Source organism: Pteropus vampyrus, unplaced genomic scaffold, assembly GCF_000151845.1.
Source record: "Pteropus vampyrus isolate Shadow unplaced genomic scaffold, Pvam_2.0 Scaffold566, whole genome shotgun sequence".
Lineage (NCBI taxonomy): Eukaryota > Metazoa > Chordata > Mammalia > Chiroptera > Pteropodidae > Pteropus > Pteropus vampyrus.
The window spans coordinates 683441-703659 of NW_011889347.1; the positions used below are offsets into that span (position 1 = coordinate 683441).

The following is a 20219-nucleotide window of genomic DNA, read 5'->3' on the forward strand; positions in this document are numbered from 1 at the left end:
ACATAGAAACAAACACAGGGAGGTGGCCAAAATGAGAAGACAAAGAAACACGTCCCAAATGAAAGAACGGAACAAAGCTCTGGAAAAAGAACTAAAGAAAATTCAACAAGCAATCTACCACATGCAGAGTTCAAAATATTGCTTATGGTGTAGATGATAGAGGCTTTGTTCATTCCTCTTGCAACCACATCAAAGTTGTGACAGAAACACAGAGCAAACAGCAAGCAAAGTCACCTAGGATCTAGATGAACAGAAACATTACAACTATGGAGAGAAATAAGAAATCACCCTGCAACGGTAAAAGGTAGGAGGAGGCAAAGATGTGAGCAATTAATTAACTGTCTATTGTATTTTAATAAAGCTGGAAAAAATACTGCTTATAAGGATGCTCAGTGAACTTAGGGGAAGAGCAGATGAACTCAATGAGAACTTCAACAAAGAGACAGAAAACATAAAAATGGAAATAAAAAAAAACAAAAAGAATGAGTCAGAATCGAAGAATACAATAACTGAAATGAAGAATACCTTAGGAGGAATCAACAGTAGATTAGATGAAGCAGAGGACTGAATCAGTGATTTAGAACATAAAGTAGAAGAAACACCCAATCATAACAGCAACAAGAAAAAAGAATCCAAAAAAATGAGGATAGTTTAAGGGGCCTCTGGGTCAACATCAAGTGTACCAAAGATTTATACCGTAATGGTACCAGAAAGAGAAGAGAGACCAAAAAAATTAAAACCTATTTGAAGAAATAATGATAGAAAACTTATCTAACCTCATGATGGAAATAGACATACAAGCCCAGGAAGTACAGAGTTCTAAACAAGATGAACCCAAAGAGGCCCACACCAAGACACGTCACAATTAAAATGCCAAAGGTTAAAGACAAAGAGAGAATCTTAAAAGCCACAAGAGAAAAGCAATTAGTTACTACAAGAGAGCACTCATAAGACTGGCAGCTGATTTCTCAACAGAAACTTTGCAGGCCAGAAAGGGTTGGCATAAAATATTCAAAATGATGAAAAGGAAGGACCTACGACCAAGATTACTCTACCCAGCAAAGCTATCATGTAGACTCAAAGGACAGATAAAGAGCTTTCCAGACAAGAAAAAAATTAAAGGAGTTCATCATCACCAAGCCAGTATTACAGGAAATGTTGGAGAGACCTCTTTAAGAAGAAAAAAAAAACATAAAAAAATATGAATAATAAAATGGCAGTAACTACATATCTATCAAAAATTACTTTACATGTAAATAGATTAAATGCTCCAATCAAAACATAGGGTAACTGAATGGATAAGAAAACAAGACCCTTACATATGCTGCCTATAAGAGACTTACTTTAGATCAAAAGACACACAAAGACTGAAAGTAAAGGGGTGGAAAAAGATGTTTCATGAAAATGGAAATAAGCAAAAAAAGCTGAAGTACCAATACTTATACCAGACAAAATAGACTTTAAAATAAAGGCTATAACAGAGATAAAGAAGGACCCATTTATCTCACCACTTCTGGATATTTATCAAAAACCAAACAAACAAACAAACAAAAACAGAACACTACTTCAATGGAACACGAGAATCTATATGTTCATTGCAGCATTATTTACAGTAGCTAAGATATGGAGGCAACCTGGGTGTCTATAAATGGACAAATGGAAAAAGAAGAGGTGGTGCATATATAAAATAGAATATTACTCGACATAAAAAAAGAATGAAACTGTGCCACCTGCAACAACATGGATGGACCTAGAGGGTATTGTGCTGAGTGGAGTAAGTCAGACAGAGAAAAACAAATGCCATATGATTTCACTTACATGTGAAATCTAAAGAGCAAAATGAACAAAACAGAAACAAACTGATACAAAGAACATTTTGATTGTTGCCAGATGGGAGGGGGATCAGGGATGGGTGATAAAGAGAAAGGGATTAAGAAGTACAAATTAGTAGTTACAAAATAGTTATGGGGATGTAAAGTATAGCATAAGGAATATAGTCAATAATATTATAATAACTATGTACTAGATTTGTCAGGGTGATCATTCTGTTAGTTATATAAATGTCAAATAACTGCTGTACACCTGAAACTAATATAATATAGTATCCCAACTGTAATTAAAAAACGAAAGAAAAATGCTCAAAATTAATGTTAAGTGACAAAGATAGGATTAAAAATTAACATGTTGTGATCTAACTTTGCAAACCAGAGTGAGACTGGAAGGAAATAAAGCAAAATGGAGAGTGAGTTTAGGACTAAGTTTTATTTACACCTTCTGTACTTCATATATTTTCTACAATGAACATGTATTATTTTAAGGAACAAAAAAAAGCACAGAGAATAAAATCTATCATTTCTAAAGAACATTAAACTGTGTACTGGCCAAAAAATAAGACTGTAAGAATAATATATCTCTCAGTTAAAGGACTACAATATCTTTTCAGAAAAGAAAGGAAGACGTAGAGAAGAATGACATGTTCAAGTCTTACTCTAAGCAAATCTGCCATATAAAAATATTGGAAATGAAGATTTCTACAAATATATTTTACCATATTTTAAATCACACCTTTTTCCTTATAGTATAAGCAATAAATACTCATTGTAGAAAACCCAAATATTTTTTTAATTTCTTTTTTTTTAATTTATTTATTTAAATTAGTTTCAAGTACACAGTACATTGGTTAGACATCTGTATAGTTCATAAAACGATCCCCCAAAATTGCTCCCTCCCTCCCCTGGCCCTCCACCTAGCCAACATATTAATGCTAACTGTATTCCCTCTGCCATGCTCCCTGTCCCCATGACCAACTATCAAATACTAATTTGTACTTCTTTAACCCTTCACCCTATTCTCCCAGTCCCCAAATCCCCTCCCCTCTGTCCATCACCAGATTGTCCACTATATTTGTGAGTCTGTTTTTGATTAGTTTCTTTTTGTTCCTTAGATTCTGTATATAAATGAAATCATATGGTATTTTTCTTTCCATGTCTGACTTATTTCACTCAGCATAACCTCTAGGTTCATCCATGTCATTGCAAATGGTAGGATTTCATTTTTTTAATGGATGAGTAATATTCCATTGTATATGTGAACCATAATTTCTTTATCCAGTTGTCTGTTGATGGGCATTTAGGTTGCTTCCACATCCTGGCTATTGTAAATTGTGCTGCCATGAATATTGGAGTGCATAGATCTTTATGAATTATTGTTTTGGTTTTCTTTGGATAAATACCCAGGAGTGCAATTGCTGCATTAAAAGGTATATCCATTTTTAATTTTTTGAGAAACCTCCATACTGTTTTCCATAGCGGATATACCAATTCGCAAACCCACCAACAACGTATGAGGGTTCCCTTTTCTCTACATCCTCCCCAACACTTGTTGTTTTTTGATTTATTGACGATAGCCATTCTGATAGGTGTGAGGTGATATCTCATTGTGGTTTTAATTTGCATTTCTCTGGTGGTTAGCAACCTTGAGCATCTTTTCGTAGGTCTATTAGCCATTTGTATTTCCTCTTTGGAGATGTGTCTGTTCAGGTCTTCTGCCCATTTTTTAATTGGATTACTTTTCGTTGTTGAGTTGTATAAGTTCTTTGTATATTTTGGGTATTATTAACCCCTTATCAGATGTATCATTAGTGAGCATCTTTTCCAAAACAGTTGGTTATCTTTTTGTTTTGCTGATGGTGTCCTTTGCTGTACAAAACTTTTTAGTTTGATGTAGTCCCATTTGTTTATTTTTTCTTTTGTTTCCCTTCCCTGAGGAGATATATCTGAAAAGAAATTCCTGTTAGTAATATCAGAGTTTACTGCCTATGTTTTCTTCTAGAAGTTTAATGGTATTGGGCCTTACATTTAAGTCTTTAATCCATTTTGAGTCTATTCTTGTATATGGTGTAAGAAGGTGGTCCAGCTTATTTATTTTTGGCATGTATCTGTCCAATTTTCCCAACATCATTTATTGAAAAGACTGTCTTTACCCCATTGTATATTCTTACTTCCTTTCTCATATATTAAGTGAGCGTATAGGCATGGATTTATTTCTGGGCACTCTATTCTGTTCCATTGATCAATGTATCTGTTTTTATACCAGTACCATGCAGTTTTGATTACTGTAGCCTTGTAGTATAGTTTGATATCAGGTAGTGTGATACCTCCAACTTTGTTCTTCTTTCTCAAGATTGCTGTGGCTATTCAAGGTTTTTTATGGCTCCATATAAATTTTAGGATTATTTGTCCTAGCTCTCTGAAAAATGCCATTAGTATTTTCATAGGAATTGCACTGAATGTATAGATTGCTCTGGGTAGTATGGCCATTTTAACAATGTTGATTCTTCCTACCCATGAACATGGTATATGCTTCCACATATTTGTATCTTCTTCAATTTCTTTTTTTCAATGACTTATAATTTTCTGAAAACAGGTCTTCTACCTTCTTGGATCATTTGATTCCCAGGTATTTTAGAGTTTTCAATGCAATTGTAAATGGGATTGTTTTCAGAAAGTTCATCATTTGGTGTATAAATATCACTGACTTCTGAATATTTATTTTGTAACCTGCTACTTTACCAAATCCATTGATCGGTTCTAACAGTTTTTTGGTGGAATCTTTAGGGTTATCTCTATATAATATCATGTCATCGGCAAATAACAAGAGTTTTACTTGTTCCTTTCCAATTTGGATGCCTTTTATCTCTCTTTCTTGTCTTATTGCTGTGGCTAAGACTTCCAATACAATGTTGAAGAGGAGTGGTGAAAGTGGGCATCCTTGTCTTGTTCCTGATCTTAAGGAAAATGCTTTTAGCCTTTTCCCCATTGAGTATGATGTTAGCTGTAGGTTTGTCACATGTGGCCTTTATTATGTTGAGGTATGTTTCCTCTTTTCCCACTTCGCTGAGAGTTTTTTTTTTTTTTATCATAAATGGATGCTGGATTTTCTGCACCTATTGATATGATCATATGGTTTTTATCTTTTGATTTGTTAATGTGGTGTATCATATTAATTGATTTGCGGATATTGAACCAACTCTGCATCCCAGGAATAAATCCAACTTGATCATGGTGTATGATATTTTTAATGTATTGCTAAATTCAGTTTGCTAATATTTTGTTGAGGATTTTTGCATCAATATTCATAAGCAATATCAGCCTATAGGTTTCTTTTTTGTAATGTCTTTGCCTGGTTTTGGAATCAAGGTAATGGTGGCCTCATTAAAGGAGTTTGGAAGCCTTCTCTCATCTTAAAATTTCTGGAATAGTGTGAGAAGAATAGATGATAATTCTTCTTTGAATGTTTGGTAAAATTCACCTATGAAGCAATCTGGTCCAGGACTTTTGTTTTTTGGGAGGTTTTTGATTACTGATTCAATTTCATTGGTGGTAATCGGTTGGTTCAGATTTTCTGTTTCTTCTTGACTCTGTCTTCGGAGATTGTATGTTTCGAGGAATGTGTCCATTTCTTCCAGATTGTCCGATTTGTTGGCGTATAATTGCTCATAGTATTTTGAAGATTTTTTTTAATGAAGGAAACAATATCACTCGAAATTCCTAAACCTATAGATAACAATCTAGAAGTATTCTAGAGTATCTCCTTGCATATCTCTTTATACATACTTATATTTTTAAAATCTGTAACTGAGATCATACTATACATGTAACCTATCTTCTGTTTTCTTTTTCTTTCATTTCACTTTCTGGCATGAGGTTTTCCCATAAAAGTCTATTGTATGAATGTCCCACGATTTACTCAGCCATTTATCTACTAGTGAACAATTAAATTTATCCGATTTTTCATTATTATAATAACTCTCAAATAAATATTTATATACATAAATCTTTTACCACTTTCTGATTTTCTTAGGATAGATTCCTAGAAAGGGAATCAGTGGCATCAAAGGGTAAACATTTTTTAATGTTTTCATGAATCTTACTAGGTTGCCTTCCAAAAAGATTGTTCCAATTCGCACTCCTACCCATGTAGACCTAAGCGTTATCAGGTTTTCCTTGCTCATTTTCTAGATTAAAAAGATCCTGATTTAATTATTATCTCTTCAATTATTAGTAGGGGTAAAATGTTTTTATGTTAACTAGTTAATTGTATTTCCTATTTTATTAACTGTCTATATTTCTACTGAAATGTTAGCGTTTCTTTTAAAAAATCAATTTGAGTTCTTTATATTTGAGAATATTAATAACGAGAGGGAATTCTTTATGAAAATCTTCACAACATACCTTCTTGAAATATCAAGTTTCTTGGCTCATTTAAAATGAGTTTCGATTTTTAAAAATCCTATCTACATAGAGCTTTTTACCAAATAAAGTAAGATATAGCTTCTCAGCCTTTGCCTAAAGAATTGGCTAATAAGAGGAAAGCAATGTAGTCAGGCCTGTTCCATGGCATATATAAAGAATGCTGGAAGTATGCCTATTGATACGATAAAATAAGAAATTGCATATATATGCCTATTGTTAAACATATTTATTGCCTGTCTCTGATCTTTCCCAGGGCTCAGCACACACTAGGCAATGATTTAAACTAAACCACATACATGCAAAGAGAAGCACAGACCATGTATTATGTACACATATACCCACCACCTTTGCAGCTGCAGCAGAGGAAGAAGAAATGAGGGTTTTGGAATCAGACCTGTTCTACCTTCAACTCTTACTAATTATATGAATCTACACAAAGGTGCTTCACCTATTTCCTCATCTTTAAAATGGAATAATACCTAACTCATGGATTTCTTACAAGTCTTAAACAAGAGAAAGGGAAAGCACTTCACGCAGTGCCTAATATATAGCAGAAACTCAATAAATGCTAGCAACTTTCTTGGGAACTACTTTTTACATAGCCCTTCCTTCCCTGATGCTGCCCTCCAGTGGACTAGGGTTCTCCCACTATGTAAGCTGGGTTCCATTTGAAACAGAACCAGTAGAGGAAAATCTAGATTTGAAAAACAGGTTGTTTACTTCCCCATTTACCAAAGAGGGTTTTTTCTTTTTTAAATTTAGACTAGAATATATTTAAATTCCAATTTGGTCTATAGAAGTAGTTTATTACAGTTGTTCTGAAGTTGTTTCCTATTGAAATCTATCTTCCCATCCCTACCGATTTCTCCTGAGAAAAATCACCCTGATCTTTTCCTTCAACTCAGCCTTTCCCCCAGACAAAGCCCTGGTGCTTTTACTCACCAACACAGTTGTCACAGATGCTGCAATGGGAGGCCCTGGGAGGCCGGAAGATCTTGCATGTATAACAGTATTTCAACTTGACAATCTGGTTGTTTATCTGGAAATTCTTGATACGAGGGGGTGGTCGCTGGCCCTGGGGCACGGCACCATTAGTAGCTTCTGTAGATCAGTAAAGACAGTTAACATCACTGGTAGCCATTATTTGAAGCCAAAGTCTCACCACTTCTCCAAAAGCAATGAAAGTAATCAAAAGTGCCATAAACCCACTATCTTCTCCAGACTAGCATTCCCAGACTAGACTGTCAATACCAGTGTCCCCCTAAAACTCCACTGAGTGCCATGCAACTCTTATATGTATATGTGAAAAAGTGTTTCTTCAAGTTTTTGACTGATTATAAAAATATATATATAAAGAAGAAATATAAATGGCTAAAAAAACATGAAATGAAAACATCCAATTTCACTCATAATCAAAAAAATAACAATACAAAGATACCATTTTCACCTACTATATTAATAAATATTTTAAAAATTAAAATATACAGTGTTGGCAATGACAGAAGAAGGTATTTTTATATATTACATACAGTAAGCAATGTGGCAGTGGCTACTGAGATTTTTTTTAATTTTTATTTTTCAGTTAGAGTTGACATTCAACATTATATGTTTCAGGTATACAGTATAGTGGTTAGACATTTATGATTTATGAAGTGATCCCCCCAATTATTCTGGTACCCACCCAGCACTATACATGGTTATTAAAATATTATTGACTGTATCTCCTATGCTGTACTTTACATACCCGTGACTATTTTGTAACTACTAATTTTTACTTCTTAATCTCTTCACTTTTTGTCACCTAGCCCCCAAAAGCCCCTCTTTCTGGCAATTACCAGTTTATTCTCTGTATCTATGAGTCTGTTTTGCTTGTTCGTTTATTTTGTACTTCAGATTCCACATATAAGTGAAATCATATGGTATTTGTCTTTGCCTGACCTATTTCACTTATCATAATACCTTCTGGGTCCATTCATGTCATTGCAAATGATAAGATTTCATTTTTTATGGCTGAGTAATATTCCATTATATATATGTACAACAACTTCTTTATTCAATCGTCTATCGATGGGCATTTAGGTTGCTTCCATTTCTTGGCTATTGTAAGAGTGCTGCAGTGAACAGAAGGATGCAATTGTTATTTTTTTTTAATTAGTGTTTTGATTTTCTTTGGATAAATATCCATAAGTATAATTTCTGGGTCATAAATTAGTTTTATTTTTAAATTTTTTAGAAAACTCCAAACTGTTTTCCATAATGGCTATACCAATTTGAAATCCCACCAACAGTGCATGAAGGTTCCCATTTATCCATATCCTCACTAATACTTGTTGTCTTTCATTTATTGATAATAGCCACTCTGATAGATGTGGAGTGATATCTCATTGTGGTTTTTTTTTCAATTTTTTCAGCTTTATTGAAATATAATAGACAATTAGTTGCTTATATTTACATTGTACAACTCAATGAGTTTTTCTCAATTATAGTTGGCATACAATAATAGTTTCAGTTGTACAGTGATTAAAGATCTATATAACTCACAAAGTGATCACCCCACTAAATCTAGTAACCCTCTTCTCCCTTACATATTTATTGCAACATTGTTGACTACTTTCTTTATGCTACACTTTATATCTCCATTGCTATTTTGGAACTATCCATTTGTACTTCTTAATCCTTTTGCCCTTTCCACTGTCCCCTCAAGCCCCCTCCCATCTAGTATTCTTCAAAATATTCTCTGTATCTATGAGTTTGTCTCCATTTTTGTTATTGTTGTTGTTGTTGTTTTGTTTGTATTCCACATGTACTTGAAATCATGCGCTATTTGTCTTTCTCTATCTGACTTACTTCATTCAGCGCAATACCCTCTAGGTCCATCAAGGCAATATCTTTATCCATCCCCTTTCTTTTAGTCTGTGTGTCTTTAACTCTGAAGTGAGTCTTTTGTAGGCAGCATATGTAGGAGTCTTGTTTTCCTATTCATTCAGCCACCCTATCTTTTGGTTGAAGCACTTAATTCTTTTCAATTTGAGGTACTTATTGATAGGAATGCAGTTGTTACCATTCCTTATTCCTGTTTTCAATACATGTTTTTTCTTCTTAAAGAAGTCCTTCCAACATTTCCTGTAATACTGACTTGGCGGTGATAAATTCTTTTAGCTTATTTCTGTCTGGAAAGCTTTTAGCTTATTTTTATCTGTCCTTCAACTCTAAATGATAGCTTTGCTGGAGAAAGTATTCTTGATTGTAGATCCTGGATTTTCATCACGTCAAATATTTCCTACCAAGCCCTACTGTCCTGCAAAGTTTCCTTTGAGAAATCAGCTACCAGTCTTATGGGTGCTCCCTTGTAGGAAACTAACTGTTTTTCTCTTGCTACTTTTAAGATTCTCTCTTTGTATTTAACATTTGGGCCTCTTTGGGTTCATCTTTTTTGGGGACTCTCTGAGCTTCCTCGTGTTGCATGTCTATTTCCTCCACCAGGTTAAGGAAGTTTTCCATCATTATTTCTTCAAATAGCTCTTCAACTTCTTATTCTCCCTCTTCAGGTACCCTTATGACACGGATGTTGTTACCCTTAATTTTGTCCCATAGGCTCCTTAAATTATTATTATATTCTTGGTTACATTTTTCTTGCCATTCTGATTGGGTGTCCTTGGCTTCCCCATCCTCTATATTGGTGGTTCAATCCTTTTCTTCATCCACTCTGTTAATTCCCTCTAATATACTGTTCATCTCAGATAATGTGTTCTTCATTTCCGACTGGTCCCCTTTTATAATTTCCATTTCCATTTTTATGTTTTTTTTAAATCTCTTTATTAAAATTCTCACTGAATTCATGTACACTTCCTCTAAGTTCACTGAGCATCTTTATAACCAGTGTTTTGAACTCTGCATCTGTTATATTGCTTGACTCCATTTTTCCTTGATCTCTGTTCTGTTCTTTCATATGGTTTCTGCTTCTATGTCTTCCCATTTTGACTGCCTTTCTGTGTCTGTTTCTATGTACTAAGCAAAGCTCCTAAGTCACCTGGTCTTATTAGTGTAGCTTTGTGTAGTAGGTGTCCAGCGGCACAGTCCTAAGAGGGGTTCAGCTGCAGGCCAAGTTTAGCCCCAGGCTGTGCTCCTCCAGGGCCACCTGTTAAGATTCAGCAAGCAATCCACAGATGCTGTGCTTATAGTTGCCTCAAGAGAGCATGCCAGAAACCAAGGTGCCACCAGTGTTAGTCTTGGAATTGGCTGAGCAAGGAGCATAGGACTCACAAAGGACACAACTGGATGTAGCTTGGGTGGGGCTGCGAGTTGGGGAGGCAGAGTTTTAGGGAATTCTCTGGGCAGATCAACCTCTATTATCCAGTTGGATGATGTCTCAGCTACACTGGCACTCAGTACACACACTGGGAAGGGGGAGGGCTCAACAGAGGAACAATGGATACCACCAGCACTTCTGCCCAGAAGAAAGCCTCACCTCCGGCCCTCACTCTGACAACTCAGTGTCCCCCTGTAAGTCCCTGGTGCCCCCTAGCAGCCTTCCAGGCTCTAGTCTCAGAGGGAGGGAGTCCATCATCATGCAAGTGCCCTCGCAGACACGGCCCCTTTAAGAGGCGTCTGCAACTGCCAGCTGCCGTTGCCATAGCCTCTCTCCGACTCAGCTGCTTAGGATACTTGGGCCCCTTGGAATCGGGCAGCCTCGCATCTTCACCCCCTCCTATCTTCTACCATTGCAGGTTGATGTCTTATTTATCTCCCTAGTTGTAGTGCTTCTATTCACCTAGACCCCCAGGTGACTGTGCTTGCTGTTTGTTCCGTGCTTCCATCACACCTTTGATGTTGTCTCAAGAGGGGATGAATAAAGCCTCTATCATCTACACCACTTTCCCCAGTCTCTCGTTGTGGTTTTAATTTGCATTTCTCTGATGATTAATGACATCAAGCATCTTTTCACACATGTCTCTTGGCCATCTATATGTCCTCTTTGGAAACAATGTCTATTCAGGTCCTCTGCCCATTTTTTAAGTGGATTGTTCATTTTTTTTGGTGTTGAGTTGTATGAGTTCTTTATAAATTTTAGATATTTTCCACTTATCAGATGTATCGCTGGCAAATAACTTCTCTCATTCAGGAGGTTGTCTTTTTGTTTTTTTGGTGCTTTCCTTTGCTGTGAAAAAAAATTAGTTTGATGTAATCCCATTTGTTTACTTGTTCTTTTGTTTCCCTTGCCCAAAGGGATATATCAGAAAAAAATATTACTAAGAGCAATGTCAGAGAGTTTACTGCCTGTTTTCTTCTAGGAGTTTTATGGTTTTGTGTCTTACATTTACATCTTAATTCATTTTGAGTTTATTCTTGTATATGTTGTAAGAAGATGGTGCAGTTTCCATCTTTTTGCATGTATCTGTCCTGTTTCCCAACACCATTTATTGAATAGACTGTCTTTACGTCATTGTATACTCTTGCATGCTTTGTGATAGGTTAAATGACTACATAGGCGTGGATTTCTGGGTAGTTTATTCTATTCCATTCATCTATGTGTCCGTTTTTATGCCAGTACCTATTACTATTTTTATTACTATAGCCTTGTAGTATAGTTTGATATCAGGTAGAGTGATATCTCTAACTTTGTTCTTCTCTCTCAAGATTGCCGTGGCTATTCGGGGTCTTTTATGATTCCATATAAATTTTGCGATTATTTGTTCTAGTACTGTGAAAAATGCCACTGGTATTTTGATAGGGATTACACTGAATCTATAGATTGATATGGGTAGTATGGACATTTTAATGATGTTAATTCTTCCTATCCATGAGCATGTTATATGCTTCCATTTATTTTCATCTTCAAGATCTTTCTTCAATGACATAATTTTATGAGTATAGGTCTCTTACCTCCTTGGTTAAATTTAGATCTAGCTATTTTATTGCTTTTTATGCAATTTTCAACGGAATTGTTTTTTTTTAATTTCTCTTTCTGAGAGTTCATTATTGGTGTATAAAAATGAAACCAATTTCTGAATATTAATTTTGTATCCTGCTACTTATTTATTTATCTATCAGTTCTCACAGTTTTTTTTTTTTGGTAGAATATTTAGGGTCCTCTATATATAGTATCATGTCATCTGCAAATAAAGTTTTACTTCTTCTCTTCTAATTTGGATGCCTCTTTTTTTTCTTGTCTGATTGCAGTGGCTAGGACTTCCAATACTATATTGAATAAAAGTAGTGAAAGTAGGCATCCTTGTCTTGTTCCTGATCTTAGGGAAAACACTGTTAGAGATTTCCAGTTAAGATGGAAGAGTAGGTAAATGCTATGTTTGCCTCATCTCCCAACTACATCAAAATTCCAACTAAACTACAGAACAATCATCATTGAAAATTGCCTGAAATCTAGCTAAACAGAAGTCCTACAACTAAGGAAATAGAAATGAAGCCACCTAAAGGCTGCTAGGAGGGGTAGATATACAGAAATGGCTGGTCCGACACCCACATGTGGTGGTTGAAAATTAGAAGTGATATCCTGGGTAGGAGTTCCCCCAGGAGGAACAAGCAGTCCGAGGCCTATGCTGGGCTCCCCAGTCCAGGATTCCAGTGCCCAGAAGAGAAGTCCCCACAAAATCTGGATACGAAATTCGGTGGAGATAGTAGCTGAATGGGTTGGAGGGTTGCGGGGAACCCGTGCATGTACTTACTCCCTGAAGGACTCAGTCATTCTGGGCTCGGGCACTAGGACAGCAGATCAAAGGATGCCAGGGACACATGGGGAGGAATTAAATTGTCTCGCAGCAGGACAAGGGCTGCAGGGGCAGCTTTTTCCCAGAAAGAAGTGCTGGCAGAAGCTATTGCTCTTTGTTAGGCCCTCCCCTCATCTAGCATGCAGACACAGGCAGCAGCCATATCTGAGTCTCCATCAACCTGGCTAACACTGCCCTGCCCTGGTGATTCCCTGAGAACCTGCCCAACCCAACTTGCAGGACCACCTATGCTGCTTCTAGTGTTTTTTCCCTACAGTCTGTCTTGGCTCATGCTGTGGACTTTCCTAAAATCTCACAAAGGCTCACAAAATTTAACAAGCAGCATCTGACTTCTCTGTACACCGTACTTCATGCTGAGCAGCTCTAAACCTGGCATTGGCAGCAGCCAGCCTCAATTTTTTGCTTGGCCTCTCAAGGCACCTCTAAGCCAAGCATGAGTAGCAGCTACTTGAGAATTGCTTGGTGGGTCATGCCAGGTGGCCCTGGGCAGGCAAAGGCTGCAGCTGAAGTTGGCCTACAGTAGGACCACTCCCAGGAGACCCCGGGGCTGGCATACCTGATGACTGAGCCAAAGCACAACTCAAGATGACATCTGAGGACGTCATACCCAAAGGGTGGACTAGGCATGCACCAGAGTCCTACGAATGTGAATCCTGCTCCATAGGGTCAGCCCCTGAACAACAGCTATTCCACTGTATTCATGGGGTAGCCCTCACTACTAATCAGCTCAAGAGTAAAATACTTCCATTAATGTGCAAATAGCAACCGAGGCTCAAATACAAGAGAAAGGCACACACAATCCATACAAGGGACACACCTGGAGCAACCAGCTTAGGTCACCAGGGAGACTTGTGCCTATGTCCCACAGGAAACCTACTACAGAAGGCAACTTTACTAAGACTGGGTGACATAGCAGTCCTACCTAATATATAGAAACAAACAAAGGGAGGCAGCCAAAATGGGGAGACTAGGAAAGATGTCACAAATGAAAGAACAGAACAAAGCTCCAGAAAAAGAATTAAAGAAAATGCAAACAAGCAATCTACCAGATGCACAGTTCAAACACTGGTTATAAAGATGCTCAATGAGCTCAGGAGAAGAGCAGATAAACTCAGTGAGAACTTTAACAAAGAGATAAACAACATAAAAGAGAACCAGTCAGAAATGAAAAATACAACAACTGATATAAAGAAAACCTTAGGAGGTATCAATAGTAGATTAGATGAAGCAGAGGATCAAATGAGTAATTTGGATACACCTAAAAACACCCAATGAGAACAGCAAAAAAAAAAAAATCAAAAAAAATGAGGCTAGTCTTGGTTGTGGGTTCTTGTGTTTCATCAATTTGAACATTTTGTGCCAATCCCTTCTGGCCTGCAAAGTTTCTGTTTAGGAATCAACTAACAGTCATATGGAAACTCCCTTTTTCTTGCTGCTTTTAGGACGCTCTCTTTGTCTTTAAACTTTGCCATTTTAATTATAATGACTTGATGTAGGCCTGTTTGTTTTCCTCTTGTTTGAGACTCTGTACTTCCTGGGATTACATGTCTATTTCCCTTGCCAGGTTATGGAAGTTTTCTTTCATTATTTCTTGAAATAGGTTTTCAATTCTTTGTTCTCCTTCCTCTCTTTCTGCTACCCCTATGATGCGAATGTTGATACACTTGATGTTGTCCTGGAGGCCCCCCTTTTTCTTCTTTTTTGATTCTTTTTTCTTGTTGCTGTTCTGATTGAGTGTTTTCTGTTGCCTTATGTTCTAAATTGCTGATTCGACCCTCTGCTTCATCTAATCTATTGTTGATTCCTCCTAAAACAGTCTTCATTTCAGTTACTGTATTCTTCAATTCCGCCTCATTTTTTTGTTTTTTCTCCATTGTTATGTTTTGTATCTCATTGTTAAAGTTCTCACTGAGTTCATCTACTCTTCCCTTAAGTTCACTGAGCATTCTTGTAACAGGTGTTTTGAACTATGTGTCGAGTATATTCCTTGCCTTCATCTTGTTGTGTTCCTTTTCTGGAGCTTTGTTCTGTTCTTTCATTTGGGGCATGTTTCTTTATCTTCCCATTTTGGCTGCCTCCTTGTGTTTGTTTCTATGTCCCCAGTTGTATGACTTCTGTTCAGCCAGAGCTCAAGTGACTCCCAATGATGACTATTCTGTAATTTAGTTGTAATTTTGATGTGACTGTGAGAGGAGACAAGCACAGCATTTACCTACTCCACCATATTGATTGGAACTCTGATCTACAGATTTTAATTATACATGTTATCTTATTCTCTTAACACAAACTACCGTCACTGTTTCTTCAAATAGGTTCTCGATCCCTTACTCTCTGTCTTCTCCTTCTGATACCCATATAATACAAATGTTGTTACACTTGATGTTGTCCCAGAGGTCTCTTAATCTTTCCCCATCTTTAAAAATTCTTTTCTCTTATTGCTGTTCCGATTGGTGTTTTCTGTTACCTTGTCTTCCAAATCGCTGATTTGGTCCTCTGCTTCATCTAATCTACTGTATTCTTCATTTCAATTTTTGTACTCTTTATTTCTGACTGGTTATTTTTGATGCTTTCTATGCCCTTTTTATGCTTACTATCTCTTTGATAAATTTCTTCTTGAGATCGTCTATTCTTCTCCTAAGATCAGTGAGCATCCTTATAACCAGTGTTTTAAACTCTGTATCTGGTAGCTTGCTTGCCTTCATTTCATTTAGTTATTTTTCTGGAGTTTTCTCCTTTTCTTTCATTTGAGACACGTTTCTTTGTTTTCTCATTTTGGTTGCCTCTCTGTGTTCATTTCTGTGTGTTAGGTAGGTTTGCTACATCTCTCAGTCTTACCTGGGTGGCCTTATGTAGTAGGTACCCTGTGTGTCCCAGTGGCGCAGTCTCCCTGGTCACCTGTGCCGAGTGCTTCAGGAGTGTCCTTATGTGAGTTGTGCGTGCTCTCCTGTTGTAGTTAAACCTTGATTACTATTGGCACGTCAGTAGGTAGGAACTGGCTCTCAGGTGGACTGACCAAGAGGATTGGCCACACCCACTGGGTATGAGCTTCTGTGTAGGGGCTGACCTCACAGAATGGGATTTTCCCCAGTGGGCTAGTATGCCTACTGAGACCATCTTTTGCGTGTTCCACTTGTGGGGCTAATCAGATTGTGCTGTTGTGGTCTGACACCAGCCTCTCCAAGTGTGTTAGTTCTGGGGTGCCTTGGGAGGGGCTCCCGTGGCAGGCCAAATTCAGTCGCTGCCTGCGATCACCCGGGACTATCTGGTAGAATCTACAAAGTGATCTTCAGTTGGTTGCTGCCTCTGTTGGACGTGGAGGAAAATGGGAGAGGCCCCCAAGCAATCTGAAACTGGTTGCCACCAGTACTGGGCCTGGGGCAGCTTAGCAAAAGGTCCAGGGCACCCGAAGGATCAAGGCTGCCTGCCAGCTTCCCATAAGGCTCAGCAGCTGAAGGAGCATTGTGTGGTATGCGAGTTGGGTGAGGCAAGGTCCCAGGAAGTCACCAGGGTGGGGTGAGTAGTGTTTCCCAGGTTAGTGCAGATTCATATTTGGTGCCAGTGCTGAGTCTGTGGCCATTTGCAAAACTCTCAGATCACACAGAGCCTTGGGCCTACAGACCCCTGCGGGCCTGCAGACCCGATATTTGTTTAAAAGATACTGCAGCTTGGGCCAGGGCTGGTTGCCCACCACCCGAATTGTCTCCAGTAGTGCAGGAGCTGAGGCCTGTTGATTCTGTTTATAGAGCCTCCAGCTGAGATGACTGAGTAGGGCTGGTTACCCAGCCTTGAATATGCCTCTGGCAATTCTCCAGTTGGGTGGGGTGGGGTCCCAGGGAATCACCCAGGTGGAGCAAGCACAGTTCACCAAGCCAGTGCAGATTCAGATTTGGCCCTGTGTGGAAGGTCTCAATACAAGCAAGATTGTGCTTGCCTATAGGCTACACAGAAGGAGGGCTCAACAAAGTGATAATGATCCTGTATCTGTAGTTCTTGCCCTGTAGCCACGTAATTGTTTTCTTTTCCCTGTATGTGTCTGGTGCCTCTTGATCTGCTGTTCCTCCAGTGGAGCCCAGGGTGTGTGTCTTCGAGTGAGTCTGTGTGTGGGCCCTTTCAGAAGATGTCTTTGTTTCCAGTAGCCTTCCATCTAACCCAGATGGTCAGAATCACCACTGATTTTTACAGCCAAATTTGTAGGGACTCCTCTTCCCGGTGCTGGAATCCTGGGCTGGGTAGCCCTGGTGTGGACCTGGGGCCCCTCACTCCTCCAGGATTCCTCTGCAGCCGAGATATTTCTCTCAATGCTCAACTACCACACGCAGATGCAAGGCCAGCCTGATTTGCATCTCTATTCCTCCTGCCAGTCTTGTGGTGGCCTTTTCTGTATCTCTTTAGTTATAGGACTTCTATTCAGCTAGTCTTCCGATGGTTTTCCAGGTTGATTGTTCTATTATTAAGTTGTAATTTTAATGTGGTCATGGTAGAAGGAAAGCATGACATTTACCTACTCTGCCATCTTGCCCAGAAACCCAAAATTTTAAATGTGTTTATTTTTTGACCCAGATATTCTACTTCTAAGAAATTTCTAAATTACCAAGAGATGTACAAAATATGTTGACACAGGGTATTTGTCACAGAGTCCCTTTTAATAACAAAAATATGAAAAAAAAACTGAAATGTCACAATAGGAGGTTGGTAAGTAATTATTATACATGCACAGGATGGAATATTATGCAGCCATTTAAAATGATGTAGATGAGTGAATGACAACAGAAAAACATTCACAATATATTGCAAAATGAAAATGGACGCTAAAAAGCAATATGCATAAAAGGATATTTTCTTGCAAAATAATATATATATATACATAAAAAAGACTAGTAACACTTAGAATCAGAAAAACATTTTTAAATAAGTAATACATGCTTATTGTAAAAAGTTTGAGAAAAAACAGTATATAAAAAAATAAAAATCACTGACATCTCTCAACTCAAGGATATTCATGCATTTGATGTATTTCTTTTTATCTTCTCTTAACGTATAAACATTCGTGATATTTTAAAATTCTAGATCATACAATGTTGTACCCATATTTTCCATTTAAGATTATACAGTAAACATTTTTTCCATGGTTAATTTTTTTCTAAAAACATTATTATTGGCAATATAACATTCTATCATATGCATGTATTATTATTTATTTAACTATTCTGTACTGTTGAGCATTTAAGCTGCCTGGTTTTTTTTTACTATTTAAATTATACTTCATGAAAAAAAAACTTAAAATATTACAGATAAAGCTAAATTCCCTTTGATCATCACTCCAATCCCAATCCCCTCCTCCCTTCCTCAATAATATATGTGTGAAAATTAATTTCTAAAACATAAAGAAACAAGAAAAGCATGTTGAAGTCTGAGCAGTAATATATGAATTTGCCAGAATTAAAATAGCTAGGCCCATATTAAAAAGAAAAGAAAAAGAACAGAAAAAGTGACGCACTAAAAATCCTTCTATGGTAATTTGTATAAATCTCTTTATTTCCTTTAGCTAAAATCCGAGAGAAGCAGAATTACAGGGTCAAAGGATATGAACCCATCAAGCCCATACTACTATTGTCAAACTGCTTCCCAGACAGCTGTATAAATTTGCACATCCACCCATCTGTAACATATGAGAGTCCCTGTCCTGTTGCACCCTCAATGTGCACGAAAATTCTAAAAACAGAATATTCTTTCGACGTACTTTGATTTTTAAAATATCTGCCTTATGGAACTTTTTTCCTTTTTTTTTTTGTGAAGTAGAGTGGATGCTGCGAAATCAAACAAAAGCATTGTGTCACAAGTCTTAAAAGGATGGGGATGGCTATTCATTAGAGAATGATATGGGTACCAACATGCCACTTTAATAATCCTTTGCATGTGCTTTATATGAGGGCATCTGGGGTATAGAGTTCATGGTCCATCCTCCCCATGAAGTGCTATGATGCAAGGGAATCACCCATCTTCTTATCTCTGTCCCCCCAGTACAGTAAGTCCTCACTTAGCGTCATCAATAGGTTCTATGACTTTAAGTGAAAGGACATAGAATGAAAGCAATTTTACCATTGGCTAATTAATATAAACAAGAGTTAAGTTCCTACAGCATCACACCCATGGTATAACGAAACTATGTTGAAGAAAATGATATAATTCAAGGACCTGCTGTACAGAGCTGAATGCTGTGTGTGAGTTGATAAAAACTTGCTAGCATAAAAATAGACATATGTATGAACTCAAAAACACACTCTTCTATCAAGAGAAACATGCTAAATGCAGAGGTCACAACATGACAGCTCAAGCCTGCACCCCAGGCTTGGTGATCTGGCAAAACAGAGCTAACTTTGCTAACAATCTGCTGTGAGATGCAAGAGACAAGTCAAGGTACTCCAGCTGTATCAACATGCCTTGCTTCTGCTTTCTTCCCACCAATTCCATCTTCACCGTATACCTAAGTAGTTCAAGCTCAAATGTACACAAATCTATGTCACTAAGAAGCTAGAGGGAAACACAGCTAAAATTTAAAAAAATACAAAAACTTGGAAGTTTTCAAAGCACCCTAAAGGAGTATCACATCTATAGGTTGTACACCTTAAACTTACGCAATGTTATATGTTAATTATATTTCAACAAAGCTGGAGGGGAAAAAAATCAAGTGGAAATGGGAGAAAATATTTCATTGACAACAGTATGCATATAAACATTAGGAATAAACACAATATTGGAAGTACAGAAACTAGATAAAGAAAACTATAAATATTTTATTGATGAGCATAAAATTCAATCTGAAAATTTAGAAAGACATACTATTTTCTTGGATAGGCAGATGATTTTATAAAAATGTAAATTCTCTCAAAATTAACAAGTAAATGTAATGTAATACCTATTAGAACCCCAATAAATTTGTTTTTAATTAAATAAAATATTAAAATAAGGAAAAAACATACCCTAAAATAATTAAAGGCTAACCACAAACTGATGTTCCCTTGGCAGAGCTCTTAGTCATATAAGTCATCGATCCCTTTCTTTTACTCTATCTGGCTTGGATGCTGACTCAAGCCACTTAGGTACCAGACTCAAGGATAATTTAGGCAGGCACTGCTGTTGGATCTGATGAGCTCCCAGTCGCTGCTAGTATTGGCATCATAACCTTCTTTCCCAGTTGGAGCTCCCAGAATATCCACTC

At 37.3% G+C, this 20219-nt stretch overlaps 1 protein-coding gene across 4 annotated transcripts in view; it reads right to left on the bottom strand.

Moving 5' to 3' along the window:
• Positions 1–20219, bottom strand: part of ZDHHC9 (zinc finger DHHC-type containing 9) — a 47447-nt gene that overhangs the window by 14873 nt on the left and 12355 nt on the right. For all 4 annotated transcript variants that reach the window (XM_023525479.1, XM_023525477.1, XM_011384202.2 and 1 more), the window contains one exon: positions 7197–7355. In XM_023525479.1, coding sequence (XP_023381247.1) covers positions 7197–7355 — 159 coding nt within the window. The remainder of the gene's footprint in view (positions 1–7196; positions 7356–20219) is intronic.